We start from the raw sequence: 14,822 nt of genomic DNA, 5'->3' as shown, positions 1-14,822 counted from the left end.
CAGAATTAAGGGTAACTATGGCAGGAGAGGAACATGTCCATAGCAGCAACAATTTTTGGTGTATCTTGTGATCAGAAAAATTCAGACATCTAACTGATGTACCTATATTTACTACCTATCTGAAATCTTAATTGGTGACTACAGGAGCTGAACTTGTTATATTTATGGAAGTTGAGATCCAGATATGAACTCAGCGTCTTAAATCTAATTTACTTCAAATACTATCTCTTCCATAAAAAGACTGTCTCCATCATTATAGGATATTAATCTGCTTCCAAGTTTGTTTTGGTCACAGACAAGCCGTCATGCTTCTACCATGCTATCTGGCAACCTTCATGGGATGCATTTCAGATATCTGAATATCTGTTAAGAACTATGTATCGTATGGGAATTTTACAAGTTTCAGAAATAATGCTAAACTTGCAACATTTATTTAAATTTATATTCTTGTGAGTCAAACTTACTGGGTATATTTTTATCCAGTAGGTAGAGCCACTATCTGATTTAAAAAAAAAAAAAAAAAAGTTGCATTTCTCTTGTATCTCTATTGAACCACTATTTTTGAGTTTCTGTAATTATATCCAAATATAAATGAAAACTGTGTGTGCTAAGATACCTAATATGCTGCATCATATTCCTTCAGTTCACAGGAAACTGCTTAATAATTGAAGTCTGTGATGCTAAGTATATTAGCTGTAAATTTATGTGGAGTAATTAGTCCCAAACAAGTCTATTCTGGAGCTGTACATGGAGTTATACACTGAAGTCCTTCTGCACCTCAAGAGGTGTATAGACTTCTAATGCTGTCTGTTTTCTGTGGTCTCCAATGTGTTTGACTTTGCACACAACTTCAATTCAAAAGGGAAAAATCAAAAACCTACAGGAAATTAAAGTCCATGTAAATCTGTTGGTTGTTTTTTTTTTTAAATCAACAACCTACAGAATATTCAAAGGATCAGCTAAAATGGATTTCCAACCTTAACTCAGGTATTTCATAAGAAAATTTAAATCTCATGTCATTTTGCCTTAATTATTAAGGACTTCAGATCAGCCTTAACTTTCCTTGTGCATTATGCCTAAAATATGCTTAAAATAGTACGTATTGTTTCAGAATCACATTTCTTTTTAAAAAAAAAATGTTTGTGCATTACTAGCCAATGTTCAAAATAGTAACTTAACTTTTATTATATGTGTTCAGTTGCTTTTATGTAAAGCACATATTGGAAATATCTAATTTCACAATCTGATTTCCTGTCCGTAGGTATAAAACAGATGGAAAGGAAAGGGAGGCAATTCTGGAGGAGGAGGATGAGCTCTGGGTGAAAATTCGGCATAAACATATTGCAGATGTGTTAGAGTATGTAAATAAGTTCTTAATGTTTATAATGCTTTATACATTTTGGGGATATTATTTAATTAGAAAATAAATACTACAGTAATAGAATTGACAAAGGTATAAAGAGAGAATAATTATAGAAACATTACAGGTTTGTAAGGGGATAACATTACCTGGTTTGGCCAGCTAGTAAGGGACAATAGTCTATATTTACAGGCCACTTAGTGCTGTACAAATTAAATTCTAGTGTCCAAAAACTGATGTTAGGGCAGAAAATGTAAATATATGTAAATAATATACCAATATTTATTGAAATCTTTGTAGAAATTAATTTTAAATTTCTATCTTTCAAAGATGATGAGACTTCACCATCTTCATCTAAATTTTGAGGAGAGAATTTAGAATTTAAGGAGCACTTAGCTTTGCCATAAATGAAGAAGAGATTTCATCCCATCCAAAATCAGTATTTTTGCAGGATCGAATATCATAATGTTTGCCTTAACATTATGGTATTCCCACTGAGAATATTTAGCTTTAGTCTTCTACCTAGAAATGTATGGAAACATTATCTAAATAAGAGATCTATTTTTTAAAACCTCATTTTTCACTGAGAACCAGTTATGATAATTGGAAACCAGAAAGCAGTAAATTCAAGAGATGTATCATATTTTTAACTTAAGAATTTAATTTATAAATAATAAACTACTTGTTTGATTGTAAAGCATTCCTTTACTTTTTCTTATTCTGACAGGGAAATTCCAAAACTTTTGAAAGAAGTTGCATCAAAGAGAAAAGCAACAGAAGGAAAAGTAAGTAGTAGCTACTTATTACTGACTTATTGTTAAATATTTCTTTTCTAATAGTTATTAATTGCCTACCCAGTGTATTTTTCAACAAGCTTATTTAAAAGTTCTGTATTTGATTAGTGGTTCTTAACTACTTGAGGCATGGATACAGGTTTATCAGCTGTGGTGTTGGGAAATCCCAGCCTCCAGCAGTAAGGGAAATAAGTGAAAGTTGTTGTTTGTGAAACTTCAGTTCTGTTTAAAGTATGTCCTGTTTTCACAGTTATCACTAAGTAATCTGGCCCAGCTAATGAAAAAGATGCCCCACTTCCGTAAACAAATTACCAAGGTAAGCAGCATTTTGTATATGCTACACTGCTTATCTCTGGTTTTAAAGGCTATATTTTGATATGATTTTAATACAAGAACCATAGGGTGGAAAATCTGTTACTTTTATATTAAGTTTTTGTCATGCAAGTTTTCATGTTATGTGCTTCATATTTTTGTTCCGAGTGAATACATTTTATGAGGAGTAAGTCCACTTACAAGTGTGTTGGCTTTATTTTTGTCAATGTGAAATGTTTAATCCTTCAGTTTGATGCATCGATAAGTAAACAATGTACTTTGCTTATGATTGCAGATACCTGTCTGAACAGTTAATGCTTTTCAGTATGGCTTTTATTTTCTCTTATATTGCAGTGATGAATGGAAGAAATATTTCAAATTAATAGGATCAATATACAATTAGTATATTGTCAAACTTAACATTACCCAATAGTATTTTTTTTTCTTAGTAAAGATTCTAAAGTTAAGTAGTGTAAGACGCATCAATTAAAACTGAAGTGAATCACCTATCTACAAAAATAAATATCTAAAGCATGATCTCACTTGACCTGTAATCATAAATTACCAGGCGTGGCCAATCACAAACCCACTGAAGAATCTTCATGCATTGTAGAAATGAAATACAGAGACTTAAAAAGATGTACTGTTCTTGCACACATTTCCCCTTAGTAGGATGCTGTGGCCTCCTGAGTGATACCAGGTTCTAGCCAGTTGCACGTCACCACTTCATCGCTTAAGCTGGTTGAGAGAGAGAGAGAGTGCTCGCTCTCTCTCTGTATTTTTGTATGTATGTATATATGAATAATAGTACCTAGACATCTAACAAAACATCTTTGTGAACGGCATTCTCCTGGTGCCCTTTTTTGTTTTTCACTCCATGGAATAGAGTAGTGATGTGGCAGATGGAGACTAGCAGGTGATAGAACTTGAAATTCTCATGTTAAATGACCTAATCAAACACCTAAAAGAGAATCCTGTTTTAAAGTGCCATCTTCATTTTTATTTTTGGTAATGCCTTTAGTGGAAAAACAGCAATATACAGGGCCATAACTTATATTTTTATAAACTTCATTAATTCCAAGGTATTTAGAAAACCATATTGTGTAGCTTAGTTATTTGTGAAAAGAGAGTCTAATGGGCTAGAATTTCAGATACTCCAGATTAATTTAATCCTCCCTAATAACAATCTCACAACATTAAAATACTCAAATTACTGGGAAAGACTGGTTTTGATAGATAAATGAATTTTCATAATTTTCATAATCATAAAGCAGCCTTACAAAAAAAACCTCATGGAATGGCATCATCTTATAATCAATCACATTGTGCTTTTCTGGAAGGATATAAGAGGTTAGTCAAGAAGGGCGAGTCAGTCACTAGAAGCTAGCAAAATATAGAATCATCAACTAATTCCCATATCCTAAGCCAAGATCATAAGTCGATTCTTCCCAATCTGAGGACACAAGGTTCTTCTTTTACTGTTGGTTGTTAATAGACATTTTCTGAGAAACAAGAAGCTACTAAAGGGAGAAGAAGGATGGGAACTTTGATTCCAGTGATTTCATTGTAGACTTGTAACTAGGAGTTGATGATCAAAATTAATTTTGATCATCTTCTCCTCCTTGCACCTTAATCAGACTGATGGCTGTTATGGAAATATATGAACACTGGGCTTTCTAAATTTCATGTCTTGGAGACTGATCTACACCTTGTCAGGACACAGCAATTTGTGCTTTGTCTTTTAGTGCCAAGAGAGGTCATCTAAGTCAGCGGTTCTCAACCTTTTTTTCCCCAAGTACCACTCGGGTACGGCTGCGGCGGCGGTGGGGTTTCGTGGCGGCGGGGTATGGCTCGCGTACCACCCAGCCTTCTTCGAAGTACCACTGGTTGAGAACCGCTGATCTAAGTTATATTTGGCTATGGCTACTAATCATACAGATTACTAACTTCTTTAACCTGCAGCTGTCACATTCATAGTCTTAATAACCAAAAAAAAAAACCCTGCAAAAACGTTTCTGCCTCTGAAAACTTGGAATTTGATCCTTACTGAAAAACCCACCACTTGTTAAGTGAGGGGTAAAACAGATAGCACAAAGTGTTTACAAAATTAAGCTTAGATAGTCAAAAGATAGCTGTGTAATTAGTAAAAATGAACTGTATTGCAAAGAAATAAAGAAGTTTTGTTCTCTTACAGCAAGTAGTCCATCTTAACATAGCAGAAGACTGCATGAGTAAGTTTAAATCCAATATAGAAAAGCTGTGCAAAACTGAACAGGTATGTGAAAGTCATTAGTGTAAATAAAATATGTTTGCAGACTATGCAGAAAGTCATTTTTATAACACAAGCTACAAAACCAGTATCTGTCTTTTTCATGGTTGATTTTTTTTTTCTAATTGTCTACTCTCAGTCGTCTTACTGTAAGATTTGGTCCCCAAGGTTCTCGTCTTGTCAATATTTAAGTCCCTGTTAAAGACCCATCTTGGTCTATGGGTAATCTAGTTGATTTTTTAAATTATAAAAAATCCAAATTTGTCTTTGCCTTTTCCCTAATTTCTTGTCCAGTTATGTCTCTCCTTAGATTATGAGCTCCTCAGAGCTGATACTCTCCCTTTAGAGCAGCTTGTGTCCTGTGGGCACTACCATAAACAAGCTAATACTGTTAACCTAACATATGAAGTACAAAATGATATTTAAAATGTTGTGCTTAAGCTTATTTTTTTAATATTATGAACATAAATATTATCTTACAGTAGCAAAATATAACATGGGTATGAGAAGCAACTTTCATTATAGTAGTCTTTGGTCTGGAACTTGGTAATACAACTTTAAACAAAATCTGAACCAAACTTTTACAGTATATTTACAATGTAAGAGCCTGTCAGTTTTGAAAATATTCATGTTCGGGCTGTTAAGTCCCTGTGTGTACAGATGAAACTTACTAACAGCTGTGCTTAATTATAGCTGAAAGTCTTTGGCAGAGCTGTTTTTCTAACAGGATTTGACTGGCCAACGTGGTCTGTCAAAATGGTTTTGCCACAGGGTTTAAAAAAATACAAATTCTGATACCACAGCTAAAATGCACAGCTATAACAGTTTGGCATAGTTATTTTAGTTGTGTAGACAAAGGATCTTTGGTCCTAAGTTTAAGTTGAGTGTGAATTGAATCATTAGTGAAAGTCTACCACCTTGATTGATATGATGGAAATGTTAGAAAAATTAATGGTAACGCTAGTATTTTGGCGGAACTAAATTCAGAACCACAAACTGATGCTATTTGTTTTAATGATTGGTCACTAAGCTCACTTTGTTTGCTTTTAACTTAGGATTTAGCTCTTGGAACTGATGCAGAGGGCCAAAAAGTGAAAGACTCAATGAGAGTCCTTCTTCCAGTTCTACTCAACAAAAACCATGATTCTTATGATAAAATAAGAGCTATCCTCCTTTATATCTTCAGCACAAATGGTATGAGAGGTTCCTCTGTTTTTCAATAGGTTATAGATTTCAATACTAGGTTTTAGTGCAGAGGCCAATACTGGGTATGGACCAGACATTATACGAGGTCATGGCAAGATTAAAAAGAAAATGCTGCCCATAACATTAGCTCCTTTCCCTCACATGCCTCTTGAAGAGCTTGCTCGTACAGGACTTGAAGTGATCCAGCAGAAGCACATTAAATTTTTACAACAGATTAGATGAGCAGTATTTCAGTACATGGGGCGTGGGCTATTTGCTTGAATTCTCCTTTCCTTACCCAGCTCAGAGTTTGGAGGATTTGGGGTTGCACTTACTGTCAGGTGCATCCTGGGAGATGGAGTGGATGGGGAAAAGTGGTGACAAAGGAAATAGAGAGGGAAATGCAGTCCTGAGCTCTCAATCATAAGCACTAAATAGCAGAAACTTAAGCAACTGGTAACATGGTCAAGCTTCGAATGAGGTTTGATTTGCCTTTCCTTCCACCTTTGTTCCCCCAAAAGTGAATTATTTTTCCCAGTGGAACCCTGAACTATCAAGAGATGCTGTACTGGGCCCAGAAATGTAGAATTCGTATCCGCATCCAATTTGCAAAAATGGTCAGCGGATATCCTTATCTGCGGATATGCAGAGCTCTACAGAAATGTACTAATTACTCTTGGAGTAAAGGAAATGGTGACTTTTATAAAGATATGAATATATTCTCAGACTGGCATGATGTGAAATTTGAATTTTCAAGTATTTTCAGTATCTGAAGTAGACTATGGTAAATTTGAAAGGATGAATTTATTATGACTTAATTAAACTATGATCTATTTCTCTATCAAAAATCCTAGCATGCCTGGGACCAAAAGCTAATTTTGTCCTCAAATATCAGATGGACTTATTAATTCAAAATCTAACTTATTCGTTTTTTCTTCATGGCAAAAGGAACTACACAAGAAAATTTGGACAAGCTGATCCAGAATGTACAGATAGAAAGTGATAGCGACATGATAAAAAATTGGAAATACCTTGGTATACCTGTTGTGGTCTCGGTAAGTGGTGTTAAGTGCTGCAGGCTGGAATATTATTGCCCTGGTAATGTTGTCCAGGGGCCACTTAGCTGTTTCAACTGATCAGTGCTTCTCTTCTTGAAGTTCCAGTATTATTAGCAATAACTGACAGTTCAGCCTGCTAATTCAGCAAACCTTGATTTTACTTATAAAGGAAGACCACAGGAATGGTTTGGTGACACAAGCACTTGGCCAGATTTAGTATCCTCAAGGCACATTACTAGTGTCTCATAGGAGGTACGGATACACTAACACATGAGTGCCCAGTGGCAAAAAATGGCTCAGTCAGCAGCGGGCATTTCTGCTGACCCCTCAGCTGCAGAAAGGGTTACGGTGAGGTTCCCCAATATTTATAAACTGAGACAAACAACTTTTATGTACCACCTTATGTGTTCTATGACACTTGCTTGTTACCTCCTGTACCTTGCTCCGGATGTCTTGGGCAAAACTTCCCTATTCATCTCTTGTCACTCTCTTATCTGGCATTATGTCAGGATGTACCTGGACTGATAATCTGGAATGTGTTCACACACACACACCCACTATCTGTTGCTTCCTAGGAGTGCCTGTGTTTTAGCGACACTAGCAGTACCTTTGCAAAGGTCATGTATCAGACAGTGTACTTGTAAGCATCTACTTTAATACATGGCCTGATTTTGGTTCACAGCCTCCGGTTCAGGCCTCAGTTAATTATTTTGCTAGGAACTCTTGAGAAATTTTCACTGCAAAAATTTGCAATATATCTAACTTTTTAAACAGTTTACTGGTTTTACACCAGTTTACTTTTCAAAGTAGTATCTAACATTTCTACAAAATCATCTTATTTTGATGCAAGCTGCTTATTCTATAACTTATCAAAGTTATGCAGGCTTTGAGTACAGTGTAATGTAATGTCTAAACTCTACAGTTTTCTTACACTTAATTTCAGAGAATCTGATCATTTAGGTGTGACAGGCAGTCTCATAGTAACAAAAATTCAATGTTTTGCTTTATAACTTAATCATACTTCCTGGAAAATGCTCTTTTTTCCAGTAGCACTGTTCTATCAAAGTATCTAGGTGCCTTACAATAAAATCTTCAGTCAGTGGGTTGGTTCTTGCAAGATGCTGAATGTCTGCTTAGAAATAGGCACCTTCCAGTCAATACCAGTGACTCTAATGGGAGTTAGGGGAAGAGAGGTCCGGCAGCTTGCAGGATCAGTTCCTTGATGACTGAAGGAATACAAGAGTAATATAACAGGTAATGCATTACAGAAAATGAATATGCAGTGCCAAAGGGAATAGAAGGGTTTTAAACCTGTTTTAATGGGGGTGTCTTGTCCTCTTATGGTCAGAAGGGAGTTGAGCATTTAACAGCTGCAGGACTGCAGAGTGAAGACAGTATTCTGTAAACCCTAGGGTCCAACAGCTGGGCAAAAATATGTGGAAAGCCATTAGCTCAGCAATTGTATTATAAACGCTTCATCGTTCAAACAATCACTTTTTTGGTAAACATCAGTATATCCAGCTTGTTTCTGCAATAGGGATTTCCAGTACTTAAATTTTGAATTGCAGCTAAAATGTACTCTACAGACAAAATTTGATGCAAACGGTGCAAAATTTCCTTAGTTTTCATTCTTTTGTTGGGATGGATTTAAAAGAAATAGTACAATACAACTATAGCCTCTTTTTTTTTTAAAAAAAACCTCTTTATTTAGTCTGCTTCTCAGCAACGTAGACAATCAAGGAAGGACCGCTCTTCAGAAGAAACATTTCAGCTTTCTAGATGGACACCTGTTATCAAAGATATTATGGAGGTAAACTCTAAGGATGTAGTTGTTTCCTAAATGAAATATTCTTAAGTACTTTGTAAGTTAACAGTTTATCCAAGATGATCTTTTGAAATCCCATTATAAAAGTTTTGGGTTAATTACATTTTATATTTCATAATTTTCTTTAAGAAAAAAGTTGTTTGGTGTAGTAATGAGAGTACATGTGCACACAGCCACTAAATTTCTAGTTAGTATATTAAAATAGAAAATTAAATTTATAAGGTAAACTTAGTGTTAAGTATAACTGGAAAATAGTTTAAAGTTAGCTGAAGCAAATTAAGGGAGAGGGAGAAATTTTAACTTCCTTTCCAATGGCTGGTAGAGTTTGAGATTAGGCTCTTTTTAAATTAAACTCCTTTTTTTGTGTCTAGTGGATCTTTAGACTATAGTTTAAATGTAAAATTCATGTAATGGATACCATTAGTCACTTGGGAAATCCATTCAAAGTTAGTAATGTAGTCTCTCTCTCACTCACACTCTCTCTCACTCACACACACACACTTTGTGAAGAAATTAAGTAGGTTAAGGCAGTTAGTTATAAATAAAAAAATATCACAAGTAAAATCTGAACAATTAAATCAATGTTGTGTTAAAAATTAGTTAGAAATTGCTTGCCCCTGTTTTTCTTCCTTGTCATGATGCATGGAGTCTAAGTCACAAATGACTTTTAGCACTACAGTAATTTTAAATATAGATCTGGTGTGATGCTTGGTCTTTTTCACAGTATGAGCCCTAGTTCTTGTGAAATCTGACGTCACTGCTTCTGAATCAAAGTTCTCAACTAGCCAGTCTTGTCAGGAGTTGAAATTTATGGGGTTCTGTATATGTATAATGTTACAAGTTAACTGATTAAATTGAATGTTTGTTTTTTTCCTTACAGGATGCTATAGAAAACAAACTAGATTCAAAAGAATGGCCTTATTGTTCCCAGTGCCCTGCAGCCTGGAATGGTTCAGGAGCAGTAAGGTAAATTGTTACAATTTACATTCAGTATAATAATTTACCATTCTCATTTACATGCATTCTGTAACTTTTTTTACATGCATTCTGTAACTTTCAATTTGAGAAATAATGCACACTAGGGGTCGAAGTAACAATTTTATTCGGTGTGATGTGAAATCTACTGAAAAGCGTTTGTTATTCTGAAACAATCTCTGGAACTTCGCTGTCTGAGCCTCCAACTGTTTACTTACATAACCCATAATTTTAGTATGAGAGCCTTCCACATATTGAAATAAGTCTTTCATCATTACCAGAATTAAGTCACCTTTAGAAGAATTAGCTTGAGTAGTTTATAAGTGGTCGTTTGTCTATGAATGCATGTCTTGTGTATCTGTATTAGGCTGAAGAAATGTGTTTTGCATTTAATTCAGAAAGTGACTTGAGTGAAGTCTGTAGGCTAGGTCTGAGTTTTGTGAAAGTTCTGTCTCCTGTACTCACAAACCTCCCCTTACTGAACAATTTAATTATCCTAATGGAATTTAACTCTTGTGGAAGTAATTGGCCCTGGAGAGAGAGGTGATCAGTGGGGCCAGTCCCATGAAAGTCTTTGATAAATTCTGTATTCAGTGGACAGCTAACAGAGAGAGCATGGGGGGGAGGGAGGGGGGGAGGAGAGTTGCATGTTGAATGAATCTTTGTGTAGTACCAATTAGTTTTCTTCAGTATGTGGATTCATTCCTAGATGTAATCAATAATCAATGTTGGCTGTAACAAATGTTGGTCATTGTTGGCAGGTCTTTGTCTGGTAGGTAGGGGCACAGTTTTCTGGCTAGTCACAGATCTAAAGTTGGGTGTCTTTTGGGGCATTAGTGGTTGGGGAGTTCAAGGCTACAGACTGATTTAGTAACACCACCTCCCCGAACAACACTGAGGTCAACACAGTGTAAATGTAGACTCTGAGTGACCTATGTCATCCCTAACAGTCCTCCAGCAGCTGTACCACAATGTCTGACAGTCTTCTTCAGTGTTGGCCAGATGCTGTTCATCATGCTGCTCTTTACAGCTAGGCAGTGAGAAGGCTAGGACAGTGGTGTTTGTCTGACTTAAAAGAGATGAGACTTTTTTTGGGGAAAGGTGTAATTTGATCATTCTCATTCAGAATTTTCAAGCTTTCCCCTGAGAAACATGGATATATAGCCTAGGTGTATCTCAAGTCTCTGACTTGTATTTACTTTTCCCTCTCGTGTTAACTAGTTTTTAGATTTGTACTTATGATGTAGTACACTTTTTATATCTCTTCCCCCACTCCTCCAAAAAAAAAAAAAAAAAAAAAAAAGTAATTGTGACTTTCCTCTTGTAATTTATCTTTTGACTCAAATTATAATTGGATGTTCTGGCACACAACTATGAAAAATACTTGTCTATTTTTCTTCGTTTTCCTGAAATGTTTAATTGATCAGACTTGCATGGACATTTTCTGTGACAGGGTAGGTGAGAATCTTTTATTGGATCAGCTTTTGTTGGTGAAAGAGAAGCCTTTGAACTGCAGAGAGTTCAGATCTGGCAAAGGTAGTCAATGTCACAGCTAATTATGAGGTGAAACAGATTGTTTAGCATAAATAGTTTACACATTCTAAGGGATCATTCAAGGTGAAGTAACTGATGAACACCTCATAAGACAAAAAAGGGGGTTAGTGGATTACAGATCGTTGTAATAAGCCATAAATGCAGGGGTTTTATTAAGACCATGATTTAGTGTCCAGCAAAGTTATGAATTTAAGCTACCAGTCTCATCTTCTGAAGGCACAATACTGCAAACATAGAAATTTTCAGTCATTTTTACTAGCATTTTACAGTATGTGGGTGATGAAGCCAGATGCAATTTATCACTGTGCTCTTATGTTCTCACCAGTTTTTCTCATGAACTATTTTACAGTGCTCGCCAGAAACCCAAGACTAGTTACATGGATGAGCGAAAGAGTGGTTCAAAGCTGATAGTTTTTGTAATTGGAGGCATCACATACTCTGAGATGCGCAGTGCTTATGAAGTTTCTCAAGCCTACAAATCTTGTGAAGTTATAATTGGTAAGCCTGTCTAAGGAAGAGGCAGTAGTAGATGAGATGAGGTGCTTCATTTGAGCCCCGTAGAGTTTAGCTTTTTAAGTGCATTTCTGAAAAATAGAAACCTATTTTCCCATGTCCTATAGGTCAGTCTAGAAAGTGCATAATATGGCCACTATGCTCTTTTGAAACTACATTCAGTATCCCTAGATCTGAGTTGGTCCTTTGTCTATTGCCCTTAGTTTCTTATTCTAAAAAAAACACGTTCCCACAATTATCCTGAAAATCCCTAAAGAAGAATTGATAAGCAACATGAGACAATTCAGACCTCAGTCTTGCTGCTGAAATGCAGTAATGTAATTTCTAAAATATTGACTCAATATATGACTCCCACTCCAAGCCCATGTGGTTTGTGGCAGGGGTGGGGGGAGAGGAGACTAAGAATGGAATCCTTGAAGGAGGCCCCAAGGTTTGTTTTCTCCTGCTGGCACAAAGCCACCTCCTACCTTGGGAGGGTTGGGGAAGCATTTGCTTTCATAATCACTGCATATTCAGCATCAAAATCATTAAAGTAAAGCATTTCAAACTACTGCATCTAACATATGAAAGTTACAATAAAAACCCTAACATGCAATTTTGATTTGGTTGTGAGTAGTGCTAATGTCTGCATATCATACATATTTAGCTGCATCTATTTAAAAGTGTATTCTGTTTTACCAGGTTCCACTCACATTTTGACACCCAGAAGACTTCTGGATGATGTAAAGATGCTTAATAGACCAAAGGATACAGTTTGCATTAAGGATGAAGAGAAATTGTAATGTTCCAGCAGTACTATTTCAGTGGTGATTAACTAAAAATTTAGAGATCACGTAATGTAAATAGCATGTAAATATTTTTATGGAATTAACTTTTCCAATGATGTATTTGGGACAGTACACACCCCCAGCTAATGGAGTATTTTTTATAATTTAAATTTTCTGCTTTTCTTTTTGGAGTAAGAGGCAGGAAGCAGAGGGAAAGTGTCTAACACCTTGTTTTTATATTGTGTTTGGGTATTGACAGCATTTCACTGTAAAACGCTTTCTGAAACAGGCATGTTTACTACTGTAATAAATCATGATAGAATTTAGAAATCCATGTTTATATATATATATATACACACACACTAATGGCTTTTTCAGTAATTATGAAAGTTTTCTATGCTGGAAACTGGAGTTTTTCTGAAGCTGTCTGGCATAAAAGGCCCTAGACTTAAATATGGAGGTTTCAGAGGCAAAAGCTGTAAATACAAACATATGGTAAAGATTATATCAGATAAGTGTAATGTCTCTTGCTATATGTAAAATTCAATGAATACCATTTATATTAAGAAATGGAAACATACAATGTCTTGTGAAAAATTCTAAGGTAAAATATTACTCTGTGTTGGTAGATTGTGAGGGGAGGGAAATTAATCATGGAAGTACTAAAAGAAAATGGTTTTGCTTTCAATAAAGAACTCTGGAGAATGTGCTTGTCCATCTTATATGAACTGTTTCAGTGCATTAACAGTACTCATTAGGACTTTCCCCATATGGTGGTCTTCACAAAAACAACTAAGTAACTTTGATTTATTAAAAAATTTCCCCACTATTGTCTGTGCACAGTAAATCTATTTTGTAAATTGAGTTACTTGTGAACTAATCTAATGCAGATTTACTGGTGCCCCTTAGTAGACTTCTGAGCAAAGTTTGGAAAAAAATAATCTCACCTGTTCTACTTTTTTATTGCCACTGCATTTGAGTACCCCCTCCCCCCCTTGTTTGGTCATGTCATGGGGTAATGGCATATTCCAGTGTATTTTTTTAATAAAAAGGAGTGAATGTGAGCAGTTTGTCAGGGTGGAGAAAAATCAGTGACTTTAAAAAAATCCTCTTTATTTAAATCAGATTTTGCTTAAATACTTTTCCTTTTTTAAAATGGTTTAAAATTAAATTGACAATCTGTTTCCCTCCAGTTACAGCTTGGCACAAAATCCAAAGTAAAATAAAGCTAGTAAATAAATGTATCATTCACCATTTTCTAACAGAATGTAAAGGTTAAGAATCTCAATAAATGAATCTCAATATTATGTATTCAAATATAAAGTAAAAGCTATATAATGTTGATTTGCAACCAATTTCAATGGGAATGAACCTTTCTTTAGGAAAATTAATTGAAGTACAAATGTGCAAAACATGATTAAAATCTATTTAAATATTTCCTGCTCCCTGGCAAATGATAAAATTGGTGTTTTAAACACTAATATGGGATTAGTCCTCCCTGGTTTGTTTAAATGGTCTCAGTCCCTACACCTGCACAAAAAAAACCAAATGGTTTTAATAATCCAAATATAGCATTCTCCGTTTGCAAAGGGCTAATAAAGATGATTGCCTGAATTAACTGGTTGTATAGAGATGTTTGACAACAGGAAATTTGATTACTGTACCATAGTCTCAAAATAATTGCTGTTTCTCACGTTTTAGAGTTGTTGCATTACATGAAAACTGAACACTTACATTTTTTTTAAAAATCGCTTTGCTTTACAAGTTCATCTAGGCTGAGAATGAACGGTTTTAATTTAATGGAGAAAATAGCTACACTAGTAACTTTAAAAAAAACAAAACAAACTCACTTGGACATAAACCACAAAATGTTAGTGACTCACTCAAATCTAATGTAGGGTGTGTAAGACTTTGCATGACTTATGACCATCTTAGTGTCTTACGGGACATAGTACAGATCTCATTGTTCAGATATCTAACCCACACCTACAGCGTGAAAAGTAACAGCAATCTTCACCCAAGTATTACACAGTGACCGTAGTTAGTACAATATGCCTTTGTTTTTAATCTTTGAGGCCAGTGTTGAGGACCCACCCCTTTATGCCCAAAAATATAGGTGTAATCAAAATATGCATAGTTTTCCTGATGTGTGAGGTTGCTAGAACGAAAGCTAGTAGCATCTAATGTGTGTGATCTGTACTTAATCTCTT

At 35.3% G+C, this 14,822-nt stretch overlaps 1 protein-coding gene across 1 annotated transcript in view; it reads left to right on the top strand.

Moving 5' to 3' along the window:
* STXBP3 (syntaxin binding protein 3) overlaps positions 1 to 13,329 on the top strand; it is a 46,218-nt gene extending 32,889 nt beyond the window's left edge. Inside the window, exons 10-19 of the mRNA XM_067538325.1 lie at positions 1,262 to 1,357; positions 2,088 to 2,145; positions 2,405 to 2,470; positions 4,661 to 4,741; positions 5,791 to 5,929; positions 6,869 to 6,975; positions 8,690 to 8,788; positions 9,684 to 9,769; positions 11,682 to 11,830; positions 12,527 to 13,329. Of these exons, the coding sequence (XP_067394426.1) occupies positions 1,262 to 1,357; positions 2,088 to 2,145; positions 2,405 to 2,470; positions 4,661 to 4,741; positions 5,791 to 5,929; positions 6,869 to 6,975; positions 8,690 to 8,788; positions 9,684 to 9,769; positions 11,682 to 11,830; positions 12,527 to 12,627 (982 nt within the window). The 3' untranslated portion in view covers positions 12,628 to 13,329. The remainder of the gene's footprint in view (positions 1 to 1,261; positions 1,358 to 2,087; positions 2,146 to 2,404; positions 2,471 to 4,660; positions 4,742 to 5,790; positions 5,930 to 6,868; positions 6,976 to 8,689; positions 8,789 to 9,683; positions 9,770 to 11,681; positions 11,831 to 12,526) is intronic.
* Positions 13,330 to 14,822: the final 1,493 nt, after the last annotated feature.

The sequence above is a fragment of the Emydura macquarii genome, unplaced genomic scaffold (genome assembly GCF_026122565.2).
Source record: "Emydura macquarii macquarii isolate MOO-44397 ecotype Brisbane River unplaced genomic scaffold, CSIRO-AGI_Emac_v2 contig_480, whole genome shotgun sequence".
NCBI lineage: Eukaryota > Metazoa > Chordata > Testudines > Chelidae > Emydura > Emydura macquarii.
Note: the sequence above shows the minus strand (reverse complement) of the source record. Positions and strands in the feature narration are given on the sequence as shown.